We start from the raw sequence: 17,039 nt of genomic DNA, 5'->3' as shown, positions 1-17,039 counted from the left end.
TATCCTCTGGTCGTTTTCAGAGCTTCCGTTTGGCTCCAGACTGTACGACGGGAAGCATTTGAACATTGTGGGAGGCAACAGTCTGGCCACGCCAAACTAGACCACTATGTACAGCATAAGTCCTCCAGTCCAGAGATAGCCCCATGGTGTATTACTTTACCACTTTATTCTATTGTATTGTATTTCCCTTTGTTTTATTGTATACATTTTTTTTTCTTCTTTTTTTCTTTTTTTTTGGGGGGGGGGGGGGGGGGGATGCACTTAATATGTAGCTCATTCCTGTTACATGATGGTGGATGGAAGGAGCGTGGGTGGGGTGGGGGGGAGGGGGGTGGTCAATAACAGGGTTCAACTGCAATGATGAGCACTTCCATACGCCTTGTGGTAATACTGTAATCAACTGTATATTCTACCTGCGTGTTTGAATGTATGTGGGTGTTGTGTGAATGTTCTTCATCTTGTATATACTGTAGTAATACTGTACATGTCGGAACTGACCCTGTGCATGCGTGCGTGTGTGTGACTGTGTGTGTGTGTGTGTGTGTGTGTGTGCGCGTGCGTCCGTGTGTGCATGCGTTCATGTACGCGCAACACTGTCTCACCCTCAAAAGTCATATTGTGACCAAAAATCACACCCGTGTGAAGCGCTCTTATCATCGTACATCATCCATTCATTGTCAATGGGACAAAAATAGCCAATTTGCTCGTCTACATATAATTCTCCATTCATTCAGTCAATGGGAATTTAATGTTTGTGTAAGATGAAAATGGACACTGAATATAGGAGGGGCTTGCGACCCTCAAAAACTGTGATTTGGCTAGAACTTCCAGTTCTCAGACCCTAGCCAGTCCACAAAAGAAACGGCGCAACGCTGGTTGACGCCGTCTCAAGCAAACTTTAGCCATGGGGGGCATCGCCGAGGGAGTCGTCAGGCGAGTGAGCCGTCGTGCCAAGCGTTGTGAAGTCGGACTGAGCCGAGTCAGCGCAGTTCAAGTTATGTCCCTATTGGGACAAAATGGTAACTGATATTACCCCTCGTCAACTTATTTACTCCCACTTCAAGTCACCATTTAACGATTGGTCACTTTTGCCCTAAGAGGTCACAGTATGACTTTTGGAGTGAGACGTGTGTGTGTGCATGTGTGTGTGTGTGTAACATGGTTAACCTTGTGTCACAAACGCCACTAGCCTCTGTAATGGCGTCACTGTACGACAGCCTACTAACTACCCTTTGCAGATTGACGTTGAGGTTCATCGCGTCTCACGTTTTGTCTTCGTTGCACTGGATGTTGTTGCTGAGTGGGAATGGCCAGCAGCTGTGAGAGAGAGAGACCTGTGAAATATAGAGTTTTAAACAAATAAAAAAAGACTGTAAAAAAAATCTACGAGTAGTGAATCATTGAATCGAATCATTGAATTGCGTTTGTCTAATATGTAACAACAGTATACCGCCATTCCAAAGCCCCCTCGGGTACAATTTTAAATTAACCTATTCTCAGCAATGGGATAATGTTTTTGGTGGGTAGAAGATCTTGTTCAGCTGGTCATTTTGAAAGTATAGCTCTCAAGTCAAAAAGGTGTGGGCACCCCCTGCTGTGTGTGAAAAATGCTGCTATTGGGGAGGATGTTTTAAAATTCACCATCAAAGCAAGACTGCAAGTATTACCAACCAAGTACAATCTGTCCATCTGGTATCCCGACACCCACACTCCACTCTGTATAAACCATCATGATTCTGAACAACACTTAGAATCCATCGCAGGCACACATAACAAAAGGATGTAGTGCATACAAAATTGATTGTTGCAGTTCGAAAAGATGTGCCATCTAGTGCAGCAATGTATAAACATTCGAGAGTGTTACCAGATTGGTTTAGCTGTGCACATGCGATGTCTTTGCTAACATCCCAAATACACCTGATGTTGTATTTGTTGACACCAGTCACAAGGAGGTCCTGATTCTGGAGGTCTTTGATTTGTACATGGACCAGGCATTCCAAGATAAACATTCTAAGTACCAACCATTACTTGGAAGTATAACAAACCTGGGGTATCGCTGTAGATTTGCCATACTGATATTTGGTAGCCTGGGCCGCATGTGCATAAGTTGACCATGATGAGTGGCCTGATAGCTGGCATTACAAAAAGCAAAGCCAAATACTGCTCTGTTTCGGCTGCTATAGTTTGTCTGTGTGGAGGAGGAGGTGCCATGTGTATCTTTAAGTGAACATGAACTGTCAACCCCGTTATATTTGTTTCCTAGTTTTGTGGAATTAATTTTTATGTATGTGTGTGTGTGTGTGTGTGTGTGTGTGTGTGTGTGTGTGTGTGTGTGTGTGTGTGTGTGTGTGTGTGTGTGTGTGTGTGTGTGTGTGTGTGTGTGTGTGTGTGTGTGTGCGTGCGTGCGTGCTTGCGTGCCGCAAAACATGCCAAGTCAGCTTTCTTGGCACGCAACACTGTCATACAAAAGAGTTATGAACGGTGCTCGACTCGGTGGGAGAAGAGGTCTGTCGGGTCGAGGGAGAACACAGACTCTGTGGGAGAAGAGGTCTGTCGGGTCGAGGGAGAACACAGAAGAGGTGCAGAAAGCCATGAGACGAGGGAGAGGAAGGAAGCAGAGAGGGCAGACGGCGTGGGCAGGAATGGTATCACGCTATGGAGGCCAGAGTGAGTATATAGGGCTCAGACTTTATACTGTCTGCAAGGTACGGCCGCTAGGGTTGGGATATCCCTCTCGACTGTCTGATTCCTTAACGGTTATCTTTAACGGTTTGGGTTCCAACCGGGCCCTAACAGGTGTATAACTCTGAGGGTGTACAAATGGACCCTTACGGGCCCATATGGTTCCATTTGTACACGCTCTGAGTAATGGGGGTCCTTGAAATGTCAAAGTTTGAGAACCACCGGTGTTATGGTAATTGCATAGCAGACGTGAAGTCCACATACCAGCTCTGATAAAACACGGTTCCACAAACGGTTCCAAATGTGACGGAACTCCGGATCCTCCGAATTCCTCCGGTTCCGGATCCCAAACCCTAATGACCACACAGCTTAATGGAAATCTGTCAAGCCTTCGGCTACAAAGTGTGAATTAGCCCCTGAGACTCATTCAGACTTCTTAGAAAGACCTTGACAATTCCATTTTGGTGGGCGACAAGGTCGACAGGCATTTTGTCTTATACGAGTATAAAACAGCCTTTAAGGGGGGACAGTACTTTTGTCAAGGAGAAAAAATAAGTCCTCTTAAGTCCTCATATTATGTCCTCTATAGGGAAGTCCAAAACTGGTTTTGAACACACGCAGAACCTTTTGGCCAAAGCCACAAAGCATAGAGATGAAACACCTGTCATATTGATGTACTGCCCGGGAGGCTATAGTTCCCTTTTCTTTCTGTAATTACCTGTAATATGAGGCTAATCTGCTAACGCCATCAGTCACGAACCAAATGAAAACTCAGCGATTTCCCCCAAAACCCACTCTAGTTCCTCTTACTGTAACCTTATATGTCGTTTCCAGCTCATTCGGCCATTTGTGGGTTATCACAGATTTAAAGAGACTCCAGTCTCTACTACTGTATATCGCCTCTTCCTGGCTATAGGAGACTATAGGGAATACCCCATGATCCCCATCATACCAAACTATCATTACTGTAAGTCATTAAGTCATTCATTGACTATTCTGTATGAGTATACTGTTCTGTGTGCTTTACAGAAGTAACAACCGAAAACAATACACCGCCAAAACGAGAGGCAAGATAGGGCCCTATAGGGTTCATGTGGTTAATTTACTAAATAAAATGTAACCAAATGGACCCTTGTGGTACACTTGAGGACTTTACAGCCCAGAAACACCATTCCCATAAAACTGAATCATGGCAGCAAAGCTGGGTTTTTGAACTTCCCCTTGTAGCTGGTACTAATGCCTGTGTGACCTTTGCTTTGGCTTTTTATCAGAGAGGCTGCTGGGATACAAAGCAGACTGCAACAAGGTCTCGGGAGAGGGAGGGGGGGGCTCGTTTTAGCTTTGTTTTAACAATCACTGCTTAACATACGGTTTATTTATGTAGGCAGTGACTGGACTGTAATTTAACGTCTACGTAGTACACGCGCACGCACGCACGTATGCACACACACACACACACACACACACACACACACACACACACACACACACACACACACACACATTATACACTTTGTACATAGATAAGAGGATAGAGCCTATAAGCAAATGTATCATTGATTTATACTTAGTTGCACACTGGTGTTGTTGTTGCAGATATATAAGCTCACAATGCCTCGCGTTCGTGACGCGCTGTGAGCTTGTAGATCTGCTATTTACTGAGCACGACCGACACCGGCACGCACTAAGTATAACTGAGGCTTGAGAGAGAGAGAGAGAGACCTAGCCCTAAAGCCACAGAGTGGGGGTGGGACAGACAAAGGGAGGAAGAGAGAACACAAGAAAAGGAGAGTGACAGAGTGAGGGAGGGAGGAGAGGAAAAGAGGAGGGGGAGGAGGGGAGACATGTTTCCTCTGTTGAACCCACTTCCTGTTCTGAGACTAAATGGAGCGACTGTGAAAAATGACATCCCCCCCATCTCTCTCTCTCTCTCACACACACACACACACACACACACACACACACACACACACACACACACATCAGAGAAACCCAGACCACCTCCTGCAGGGTCCTATACATGGCTTCAGAAGGGAGGAGAGGGGAGTGTAAAGGAGTGGAAAACTGTCTCCCCAGTGGCACCGAAACACGAGGAAATGTCTCTCCAGCACAGGACGTTTTGTCCTTGTCGTGCACTGTGTGTGTGTGTGTGTGTGTGTGTGTGTGTGTGCGTGCGTGTGTGTGTGTGTGTGTGTGTGTGTGTGTGTGTGTGTGTGTGTGTGTGTGTGTGTGTGTGTGTGTGTGTGTGTGTGTGTGTGTGTGTGTGTCATACATTGAAACGTATATACCGCACACACACAAAGCACATAATTCCTCTGTTGTAGCAGAGTTAACAGTTCAACTCTCCCTCACATTTTAGTAGTGGACCCATCAAGTCCATTTAAAGGGCAATTTCACGTCACATGCGTCACATGACAACACCTATGTTTGTGCTGAACCTGGGGCAATAAGATGAGTGGAACTCACTCTGGTGTTATGCCTGTTTTGGCCTGATGGCCTGATGGCCACAGCTGGTCTCTTGAGTACGTCTGTCTGTCCTCAACCCATGAGCCATGTGACAGCAACATTTACTTGTTGTTAAACCTCAAAACAAAACCTGATAAAAAGCCTGGTGCCTGGTCTCACACCTCTCGCAGCAGTTACTCTAAAGTTTAAAGTTAGAAGTATTTTTATGATCCTAAAACTGCTGTTTGTTATGCTATATTGAGTGCATTCTTGAACGTTTTCATTTGTGTGTAATGTGAAAAACCTAATTTAAAAAAGTAAACAATATGTTTGCCGTGGCACTTTATATCAGATGTAATGTCAGTGTGTGTGTGTGTGTGTGTGTGTGTGTGTGTGTGTGTGTGTGTGTGTGTGTGTGTGTGTGTGTGTGTGTGTGTGTGTGTGTGTGTGTACTCACGCGTGCAAGTACTCGCTTGTGCGTGCCGTCACTGTCGTACACATGCTAGACTATACATGACAGACATTACATTATTATTAGTGGCAAATCAAAGCCTGGACACTTTAATTGCAATCTAAAGCTTGGTGTTCACGGATCGCCAAATGCATTTAATGAGAAAAGTGACAGTGGTGAATGCTGCTCACTGTTCTAATATCAACAAACCCCACCAGCACCCACATGCATACATTCATCATCCACGCACACTGCCCTGTGTGTGCGTGCGTGTGTGGTCTCATGACTGTTGTTAAACTGATTCCCCTCAGGCCTGTTTTCATTGGACCTAAAGCTGAACTCTGATATTTAATAATGAGAAAACAAGGCCGGGTTTCTCTCTCTCTCTCTCTTGGTAGTTATAATAAGTTATAATGGTTGACCATGAGTCCCTCATGGCTCTACACTATAGACCGATTCACAGAGGGTTTCCTGGGTGCGGCCATTACTGAGGTGTACCATTAAGTGCAACAGCACTGATTAGCTACACCTGGCCTACGGAGCACTACTTTTAAAAAGCTCTTAACTGACCTCACACTAGAGGAAGGCATATGCAACTGCTTTTTGTTATAAGGTTTTGTTTCTGTGTGTATGTGCTTGTGTATTATATCTTTTGTACTGTGTGTCATGTAAAATCGTTGCTGTAAATGTAAAAATAGAAAAAGAGACAATGGTCTCAATTGGATTCCCCTGAAATAAATGTTTCAATCAACATTTTTTCATTTTCGTGATAGTCAGTGTGCCATATATAATTATGACACTACATCAAAATGTAATATTTCCAGTTGATACATTTTGATTGTCCACAGAATACACAACAACCTTAGAAATATTTTCCTTCACATCAGGATGTAATCTCCCAGAATCCCTCCCCAGTTTTGAGTTGGGAGTTTGAATGAATGTACAATTATGTGCAGGATGTAATTTGTAGATGTGAATGGACTTAATTTAACTGATGAAACACGTGTGCCTAATCACCCGAGTTCATAAATGTTGTAAAAGATGTTCGTTCATACATACAATCAATCAATCAATCAATCAATCAATCAATCAATCAATCAATCAATCAATCAACTCTATCAACAAAATATTGTACTTTTTATACTTATATTTGTAGGAAACGAAAACGAAACGAAAAATCCCTATTTCACATCGTGAAAATAAATACAAGCTCACAACGTGTTGCAGCAGGGCACATTGTGAGCTAATTGTTATGCTTTGGAATAGGCCTACTTCAGTATTTTTGAATGTATGTTTTTTAAAGTCTACAGCTCTCTCTGGTGGTACAGATGGTGTACTGCAACCGTTACAAAAAACGAATACAAAAAGATGACTCTTCCAATGAGATTTATCGGAGCATTGATTGATTGATTGATGAATAGGTGCCCTTGAGAGTGGTTTTGAGGCATTCACATGTCTTAATGACTGTAAGTAGAGCGTTCCACATTTTGGTGGCATAGGAGCGAAAATAGTCCCTTGTTTCCGATGTAGTATCACCGAGCAGAGCAGACAAAGTCGAGCTGAAGGAGAAAAAATATCATTCATATTTTATTTGTGTGTAAAATGAGGACGACCCATTTTCCATTTGACACTCTCAAAAGATCTATAAAAGGGTCCATTTGGTTTTTGGGTACTAATATTAGCCTACCAACTCTCCATCCTTTAGCTGGGGATTCGGGACCGTGGCCTCAAGGACCACTACTGGACACTGGTGGTCCCAGGACCATGGTTGAGATTCGACTGTACTAACTACTGTTACTCAACTAGGCCGTTTAGCTCAGTTGGTTAGAGCGTCGTGCTAATAACGCGAAGGTCGCGGGTTCGATCCCCGTAATGGCCACAGTACTTTTTTGATGAATTGAACATGGTGGAACCTCTTGTAAACAAGTGTAGGCCTAATGCTTAATTGGGTCGTCCACTCACAGTTAACAGTCTTTGTATTGAGTTTGTGCTTGAAATGTACTGTAATTCTGCAAACTGTTAATAAATATTTCAATCAATCAATAAAAAAAAAGCCTCACCAGACTTTCCACACTACTAGACCATCGGTGAAATGCCACGTTGTACCAGTGAGCGGCAGCAACGCACCACGGCGGCGTCTACGTCTAGCCTTTACGACGCAAGAGAAGAAGATATTACAACCGGAAGAAGCAGAAGTGTAAACAACAACATTTCACCATCTAAACTTAAGCTAGAAGGGTTTTCATTAAACTAGTCGTTGCTGCCACCCGGTGAGTTTAGTTCTGTTTCACATTATTGACACTCTTAATAATTACCGGATCCTACTTCGACGTTCTTGTAAAGCAAAGAGTAATACGCATTTTAATCATCTTAAACAGCACGGTGATTCTGAGCTAACATCGGAAGCTAAGCTAACTTTGTTGGTCATCATTGAAATTATAGAACCATGTTATTTTTTGTTTTGTAGAAGGGCCTACATCTTTTAACCTTTACCACTTCACCGATTTTCAAAACTGGGTCGTCCTCATCACTAATCCTCATTATAAGATGGCACCATTTCTGTCTACTCGCTTAGCCCTAGAATGTCTCTGTTGTTACATGTGCAACAAACCATGTACAACCCAGATTCGGCACAAACAAGGGACTAAATTATTTTCGCTCCTATGCCACCAAAATGTGGAACGCCCTACCAACAGTCATTAAGACATGTGAATCCCCTGACTCCTTCAAAACCGCTCTCAAAGGGCACCTACGGACGGCTGCAATTCGAAACTGGCCCCTGTAAAATCTGAATCCCCCCACCCCTTTCCCCTCACTGTATATATTTCTTTTCCCTTTTTGCTTCCTTTATGATGAATTCCTGTTCTGTTCTTTAACTATATAGAAGTGTCTTTTTGTACGTCTCTAAATGTTTTGATGAATTGAACAATGTGGACCCTGTTGTAAACAAGTGTAATGCTTAATTGGGTCGTCCACTCACAGTTAACAGTCTTTGTATTGAGTTTGTGCTTGAAATGTACTGTAATTCTGCAAACTGTTAATAAATATTTCAATCAATCAAAAAAAAAACATACAGTTGGTACAGTATTCCACATACAGGAGCCATAGAACACCTAGCCCCTTTCGGGACCCTAGTTTACCTTTTCTGAAGTTAGGACGAAGGTAACCCTAGGGTCCCTGATCGGTTATTAAGCCCTCCATGGGATGCAGATGTACATACCCTCCGTTCACGGAGAGCGGCGGCGCCGCTTGAGTGTTGGAAATGGCATTAACTGCCGGTGCCGTTAAGTATTTTTTATGTTTTTTTTTTTTTAAGTTTTGACTTCTCTGAAATTCTCTCTTCCTCACTTCCTTATTGACTTCCCATTGTACCGCCTCCGGCACCGAGACTGGCTAGCTGCCTAGTTACTGCCTCTGATTGGCAGACCGCGTACATGCAGGATGTTTATAATGCTGTTGTGTCTTGGGAGGCGGGACATGGGAAGTGAGGAAGAGAGAAAATTCAGAAAAGATAACGAGTGTTCCGAAAGGGGCTATAGAACACCCTGGTTCACTTCTGGTTGCGGGGCAACATGTGTGGCATAATGTGATAAATGCTCCGTTTGTAATTCCAAAGACGAAAAGACGTGAGATATTGTCCTCTACTTTCATATCCATGTGAAAGTTCTGGCAGAAAACGTGTATTTAGTCAAATATCTCCACTCTTTGTCACGAGCTGCACCCGGAAGGCTTTCTCTCCAGGCGAGTGCCCCGGAATGACAGCTGGACTGAATTAATCAAAACTTCCTCTGGTCATCACAAACGTCATCACCAATTTGATCAGGGAAGCACAAATGTTTGGGGCACACAATTGGCAGGTGTCTTGCGATATTGGTGCTGGGTAATTAACCACACCACCTGCCAATTGTGTGCCCCAAACATTTGTGCTTCCCTGGTCAATTTCTTGTGATGACATTTGTGGTAATCAACAGGAATTGTTGGTAAATTCAGTCCATCGATCATTCCGGGCCCCTCGCCCGGAGAGGGTCCGGGTGCAGCTCGTGAAAAAGAGATATTTGACTAAATACACGTTTTGTGCCAGAACTTCAACTTTCACATGGATGTGAAACTAGAGGACAATATCTCACTCCACGTCTTTGGAATTATTTAATGGGTGAGTATACAAACGAAGCGTTTATCACATTTATGCAGCCGTTCTGCCGCTGAAACCTCAAGTCAAGGACACTGTTCTATGGCTCCTGTCTGTGTGAGGAATACTGTACCAACTGTATGTAACAACAGAGACATTCTAGGGTTCCAAACGGAGCTCTGATTATCAGATTTTTCGTTTTGGGGTGATTGTGGTTCTATTTCAGCATGATAACTTTCCAGGAAGAGAAAGGATGTCTTTATCAATCAGTTAAGGCATTACTAGCCGTTGAACACCAGCCAGCATTAACCCATTTTGAGCAGGAAACCCTTTTGGTGTTTTAACTATTATGTTATACTGTAGCTATTGAAAAATAGCAGATCTACAAGCTACGAGCTTGTAGGTCTGCTCTGAAAAATCGTGAAAATGCGGCACAAATCTTGTTAATATATGTATTGCCATGTAATACATCAATGTATTACCTTCCTACTTACTGTAAATCGCTCTGGATAAAGAGCATCAACTAAATGCCTAAATTCAACTGTAAAACAAAAGTGAGTACTTTCTCCCCACCACTGCTTCTCAATCTCTTTTGGTATTATTATCCACAGTCGGCAACAACAGCAGGTACTTGTGATGGTGGACGCTCTGGGTTACTTCACTCCTGCCAGAGAGGAGGAGTTCTGTTGGAACAGAAGCACAGAAACCCCCCGCAGAGTTGGGACGAGCAGCCCACCCCTCAGTGGCGCGCAGGCCCGGAGGTTCTACGAGAGTCTGACCGAAGGAGATGACGGGGAGAGGAGGAGAAACAGCCCCATAGAGGCGGGAGGTAGGGCCATGTCACCGTTATATCATTTAATAATTGCGATTAACACTTTAATTATTGTGTATTTGACATTGAACATTGGAACATAATGAATACAATACAATGTTTGTTTTTTAGAAGCAGAGGGGAGAGGTAGGGATATGTCACCATTATATTAAAAAATAAATAGTTGACGATTAATTGTCACAGTAGTAATTGCGATGAACGTATGCAGTATGAAGTGTTTTTGGCGTTGAACATATGAATACAATAAAAAAATCTGTTTGGTTTTTAGGCTTCATAATCACAAATTGCCTGCGGAAGATATGACAAATAACTTATTTATACAAATTAATTACTGACTCATTTAATAATTTTACATAGACATTTTTTTAAACATCAGAATTTCTGCTATTTTTGGAAAATGTTTGAAAATGTATGAATATTTTTCAACATGGAAACAATTATGACCATCATGACGATTATGCAAGAATAATTGCGATCATGTAATTCTTGTAATGGGCCTGGGGACAGGAGGAGGAGGAGGAGGCAGACGTGATGCAAGAGAAGAGTCGGGCAACGTGAGACCTGGTACACGGGAAAGGAGAGTTGGAGGAGGAGGTCGAGGGGCCCGGACGACGACGACGAGGCGGAGGAGCAGTAGAGAAAGGAGGACTCATGCCCCACAGGGAGTCGTCAGCTCCAGCACCGCAGAGCTCCAGGGGCTCAAACTACTCCGTTGTGCCCAGGAGGGAGACCTCTCTGGGCTGAAGGAGCTGCTCTCTAGAGGGGTGGACATCAACTTCCAGGTAGGGTGTCGCTGCGCCGCGTGTCTGTGTAAAATACATCAATATCATCATAACATGGGATGTAGTGGTTTACTTCATCATATTTCACCTAGCATTACTTTTGCATTCCGCTTTGTGTTCTTGTTATGTCTGAGCACACTTCCAAATCATCAAGTCAAATTCCAAATCAGTTAGGTTAGTTTTGGCAATAAATGATTGAATATTATGAATGTTCTTCCATTGCTGTAAAATAATTGGCTCCGATGGAGTGAACAGAAATGACACAACTCTGTGCCTCTCTCAATGGCTCTGGGACACCCATTATTAAATGAATGCACAAATATTCAGTTATACCAAGTGTAAACAAATGTTTACATTTGTATCACAGATTTGCGCTGCAACATTTGTGCATTCATTTAATAAAAATCACACCCGTGTGAAGTGAGTGGTGTGACTCCGTTTGGGGGTCCCCGGGGGGGTCCAGGAAGTTCCAGACCCACAGGAACACGGTCAGGTTGCCGGCCCGGTTCCGGCGAGCCGCCTGGCGTCCGAAACGTTTGAGAAATGACAGAGTTAGTGTGTGTGTGTGTGTGTGTGTGTGTGTGTGTGTGTGTGTGTGTTAGGCTTCGCAACAGTAAAAAATAGAAAAATAACCACCGCTCATCTGCTGAAAAAGACTTAAGGGAGGTGCTGGAGCCACAAAGGTAGTATAAGAAAAAATAAAGGGAAGCTCCACACACTCAGATCTGCGCATAATCAGATTTATTAGCAAGCTTTCGGTCTACTGACCTTCTTCAGGCATGAGGCTTCGCAACAGTGACACTTGGTTGTGAAAACCAAACAGCCCAGGGACACACATAGCTCCTTAATGGAGTGGTTGCACCACTCAAAAAATAGAAACGCAAGTGAGAAACGTGCGGTTGGGTGTTAAATGAGACGTTTCATTGGTTTTCCCCTCAGGACACTTTCTTCTGGACAGCGGTGATGTGTGCCAGCTCGTCTGGCCAGAGGCCTGCAGTCAGACTGCTGCTGCAGAGAGGAGCTGCGTGGGTGGGAGTGGTGGACGTGCAGGGCAGGGACGCCAGGGACCTGGCGTTGGCAGGTACTACACTACCCATGCACTGTGGTCGCTATTCTGTACAAACGGCAGGCAAATGTTTGCCGTCTAAACGTTGTGCCAGTAATGAAAGCAAGTTCTTTGGAGCTATAAAGCAATCTGCAGATTATTGTTTTTCTTTTTCTTTCCCCTCGGTGCCTTTCTTGTCCAGCACCTGGCCTAAAAACATGGCATAAGATGTGCACACCACACAATTGGCTTACAGTTGAGAATAGGTTATCTTTTAATACACTTGTGTTGTTCAAAACAGTCATAGTCAGAGTAGTAAAACTCCTGTTTTCATACATTCCCAGCTTGTTTTTAGTAATACTGTGCATGATCATGACACTAGAGGTTCCAGTAATGGGCAGCTTGTGTTACCTCGCCCAAAATATACATTTCCAAAGAGATTGTGTGTTTTTAGTTTTTTTTGCTTTCACGCTCTCATTTGTAATCTTAGCAATTTTTATTTTTATTTTATCCGAACTAATGTAAGATAATGTGTATTTGTAATTGTATGTCTACTGTAATGTTTATTCTTATGTGGACCCCAGGAAGACTAGCTGGTTGCTATGGCACCGGCTAATGGGGATCCTTAATAAAATCAAAATCTCCATTTGTAACAAATACAACCGGGGTCCGTTTGGTAATACTTGTGCACTCTCCGAGTTAAAGACTTATGTTATAAGTGCGTTTTTCCGCACTTGTAGCGCATTTCCGTGGTCATCATATGGGCATACCTGACAATAGGTGCCAAAACAATGGGAAAATCAGCGCGCTAAAATATGTTTTTTATCTGAAAACATAGAAATGAGACACGTAGTCTGAGCAGGCTGTCCGTGTCTCATTGTAAACAAACACAACTCCACGTAGACACTAACGTCCCATAACCTGAAGGGATGCGAGCGACGCTCTGATTGGTTCAGAAACACACAGGCTTCTGTTTCAGACTGAAACTGAGACTGACACTGAGGCTTTCACAGTGTACAAATGTGGGAAAACTGTGATCTTTGACTGGTGTTTGTACCGTTTATCTGGACTGTCCCTCTCCAGAAGGCCACCAGAGGGTGCTGGAGGAGTTGGAGAGCTACGGGAGAGGCCCAGAGCAGGAGACACCACCGGATGCCAGGTGAGCACACCCAGCAGGACGACTCCTCACAACACCTATGAACCTTTTTAACACAACCTCTTAAGCCATTAAGACCCGAGACCAGATTAAAAAAAAATCTTCTTAAATCAGTTTTCTGAAAAACATGTTCATGTCATAAAAACAATATTTCATGCCAAGACCCCCTAGAATGATATGTAATTGGCCGCCGACCCGCATATTTGGTTCCAGGAACCTGCAAATATTTGAGTTAAAAACGCTTGTTGTGAAAGAATATATATTGAAAGATTTGCACGTGTTTTCACGATTTTTCAAATCTACAATCCAAGTGCCGCGCTATGAACAGCTAAACTATGCAATAACGGTTACAGATGTGTTCCCATCCTTAATTTCTTAATGTGTGTACTGTGCTGTGCACATGCCATGGCACTGTCTTTTACCGTCATTATACATGCTATGGAAGTCTTATTGCAACATATATTATCAGCAACATATTCTGGCTCTTGGCACAGTTTACCGCACATGTGCTGTTATTGTATGCAAGTGGAGTTGAATCTCCCTGGCACACATTGCCAATCTGGGCTAGAGCATGGGTCCCGAAAGTTGGCCGGGTCGGGACCCCACATGAGGACACTGACAGTTGGGTTTGCGAATTTACTTTTGGTCGTCACAAATATTTGACATACCTGAATAGAGACTTAATACATTTCATGTGCGGACAAATGTGCACGTTTATGTGCATGAAATCACCTCCGGGGTTAAGTTGGGGTTGTGACTCAATGGCAGCATTATTTTGGGGTCGCGGGCTGACAAGTTTGGGAACCCATGGTCTAGACCAGGGGTTCTCAACCTGGGGGTCGCAACCCCTCGGGGGGGGGGGGGGGGGGGGGTCCCCAATCTTTTTGTGTTTGATGTTAATGTTATGTTACCTATGCTGGTGCATTGTCTGAAGGACGCCAAACTAAAATAAGTTTTACTCTTATACTCTTGTACCTGTACACTAGATGTAACGATAAAGTACAAACTTGAACCTTGAACAGGTGGCTCTTGACCCGATATGAGCACTGGAGATTAAATAGATGGCAGGTTAATAGCCGGGCCACAGATAAGTGGCAAATGTTGACCCAGACTTGACACCACCAGTAAAACCTATTTTTGTACTTTTGAGCTGTTCTAACAGATGACTATCGTCGTAGTAACAGTCACTGTGCAGCCAATCATTTTGGATACATGCCAGACGACATGTATCAGCTCGTAGATGGATGTGTCCATGACCCTGTCACTCTGAGCCCCAAGCATCCATGAATTCCTATTCTGTGTAAACCGCTTGTAGATTTTTGAAAGATCGTGAAAACGTGTGCACATCTTTTAATATATATTCATTCACAGCAAACTCGTATCTTTGCTTCTGGGGGGGGGGGGGTCCCTGGAACAACATACTTTCAGATGGGGTCGGCGGCCGAATACATATAATTTTGAGCAAAAGTTTGAGAAAACATGTCAGTAAACTGTGATTTAGAAGACATTGTAGAATCTGGTCCTCAATGGGTTAACCCATTCTGGGCAGGAACCCCTTTTGGTGTTAGCATTACGTTATGCTTTAGCTATTGAAAAATAGCAGATCTACAAGCTCATAGCGCGCCACCGAGTGGCGCGCTACGAGCTTGTGGGTCTGCTATTTTTGAAAAATCGAAGAACGACTGACATAGAAACATAGCTTTTTCAGAAAACCATCAGGCAGGGACGGATTAACCCCCACGAGGGCCCCTGGGCCAGTAATATTTGCAGGGCCCCCATAGCGCGTGTGCGCACGTCATTTTCGTGTTTTTATCATCTTTTTAACCTAAATTTACCAAAATCAACAGCCAATGGAGTGCCCCAGGAGCCCTTTTCAGGGCGTCAAGCCTAGTACCTCACGGTCCAATTTCCCCGAAGGGCCCCATAATGCCAAGGGCCCCTGGGCCATGGCCCCAATGGCTAATTTGTCCCTGCCGTCAGGATGTAGAAGACATTTGTAGAATCTGATCTCGGGTCAGAATGGGTCAAACATGCTTCTTTGTCCTCCAGGAGGTCCCAGCAGCAGCAGCAGCAGCAGCAGCAGCAGTGCTGTGAGGTGTGTGGGGTCCAGTACAGCGGCAGTGTGTCCTCTCACCTGTCCTCCACGCTGCACCAGTTCAACCTGCGGCGGCCCCCGCCCACCCCCCAGTACTGCCTCCCCGCCTCCAGCGCCAGCTACAAGATGATGCTCCGCTGCGGCTGGGACCCCGGCGCGGGGCTGGGGCCGGGCGGGGAGGGGCCCCGGCGGCCTGTGCCGACCGTGCTGAAGAGGGACCACAAAGGCCTCGGCTACGGGCCGGCGAAGAGAGCCAAGGTCACCCACTTCCCGGCGAAGGACCCCAAAGCGGTCGTCACCGCCCGGCCGGAGGGCAGAGAGCCGAGGAAAGGAAAGAAAGAGGGAAAGAGGAGCCAGAGGGAGGAGGAGAGACAGAAAACCTGGGAGAGAGATTTTCGTAACTCGTTTTTTATTCAAGAATGACTCCGCTACAACACATGAGTCTTCGGTGTGTGTCTGTTGAACTCGGTTGGAACGCGCCTGATAGGACGATATCTGTCTGCATAATCACGCGGCCATGATTCTAAATGCGGATTATCACCTGAGCATTCATTGTTGCCTGGTGTGATTTGTCCAATGCGCCACTTGCGTGTAGCGGGTTCGAGGGTTGGTTGCTGAGTCATAATTTATTGACATTTAACATTTGATCAGTCCATGTTTGACATGCTGGGGTGGAGTTCTGTCAGCAGTGAAGTCACACACAGTTGGGACCATATGAAAATTACATTGTCACGATTCTTGCGGCAAAGGTTATTGCGACTAACGATATTAAGGGGATAATGAAAGTATTCTTAAAACTTAATATGCCTTTTTTTGTTAACCACTTGAACCCTCAGCATCCCTATTCTGTGGGGAACGTTTGCCAAAAATAATCGATCTACAACCTCGACTTCATCCTAGTGTATGACGGAGGACAATTTCACAATACATTTAAATCTCTGCGATACGATTGAGTGTTTTTTAAACTTTTAAATGTTTTTCAAAATGGTAAAACATGGTAAAGAAGTTTAGGGATAAGGGGTAAGGCGGCGATCTAAGAGAGTAGATCCAAATTACAATCAATCATATTGACATACTATACTGTAGCAATAACTTGATGCGAGTTAGTGAGGCCATGATGACATATGCTGAATCAGAATGATTCATAACTAGATATAGAAATTACTTTTGTCAAGCTATGGGGTTGTATGCTTAGGTGACCTCCCTCTCTCAGAGCTAAGCAAAGTCTTGGGTAAATAAACAAGATGAAAGGACGGTAGCTTGATTTTGTATAGAACACGCCTGGCTCATGTTTTTACAGCATTGTTACGTAAACTTGCTGTGCGTGTCCGTGTGTGTGCGTGCATATTCAGCAAGGAGATCAAGGACACGATCAAAGCATGTTTATATATTATTTACAATGACCTATGTCTCAAAACATTT

The 17,039-nt window shown here is 44.2% G+C and overlaps 2 protein-coding genes across 3 annotated transcripts in view; both read left to right on the top strand.

Annotated features, from left to right (window-relative positions):
- gna12a (guanine nucleotide binding protein (G protein) alpha 12a) overlaps positions 1 to 192 on the top strand; it is a 28,505-nt gene extending 28,313 nt beyond the window's left edge. The window contains exon 6 of the mRNA XM_080755599.1: positions 1 to 192. This exon is cut by the window's left edge and continues 2,309 nt beyond it. The gene's annotated coding sequence lies outside the window, so the exon portion shown is untranslated.
- A 7,559-nt stretch (positions 193 to 7,751) lies between these two features.
- gpank1 (G patch domain and ankyrin repeats 1) lies at positions 7,752 to 16,314 on the top strand. Of its 2 annotated transcripts, none has more exons than XM_080759618.1 (6): positions 7,752 to 7,848; positions 10,319 to 10,536; positions 11,047 to 11,321; positions 12,261 to 12,402; positions 13,450 to 13,525; positions 15,572 to 16,314. In XM_080759618.1, the coding sequence occupies exons 2-6, from the start codon at positions 10,344 to 10,346 to the stop codon at positions 16,038 to 16,040; spliced, it is 1,155 nt and encodes a 384-aa protein (XP_080615744.1). In that variant the 5' UTR covers positions 7,752 to 7,848; positions 10,319 to 10,343; the 3' UTR covers positions 16,041 to 16,314. The 2 variants fall into 2 exon arrangements, with proteins under 2 accessions (XP_080615744.1, XP_080615745.1); XM_080759619.1 differs by having other exon boundaries at positions 7,777 to 7,862; positions 10,335 to 10,536.
- Positions 16,315 to 17,039: the final 725 nt, after the last annotated feature.

The sequence above is a fragment of the Protomyctophum bolini genome (genome assembly GCF_963924005.1).
Source record: "Protomyctophum bolini genome assembly, chromosome: 3".
NCBI lineage: Eukaryota > Metazoa > Chordata > Actinopteri > Myctophiformes > Myctophidae > Protomyctophum > Protomyctophum bolini.
This window is presented reverse-complemented; position numbering and strand designations above follow the sequence as displayed.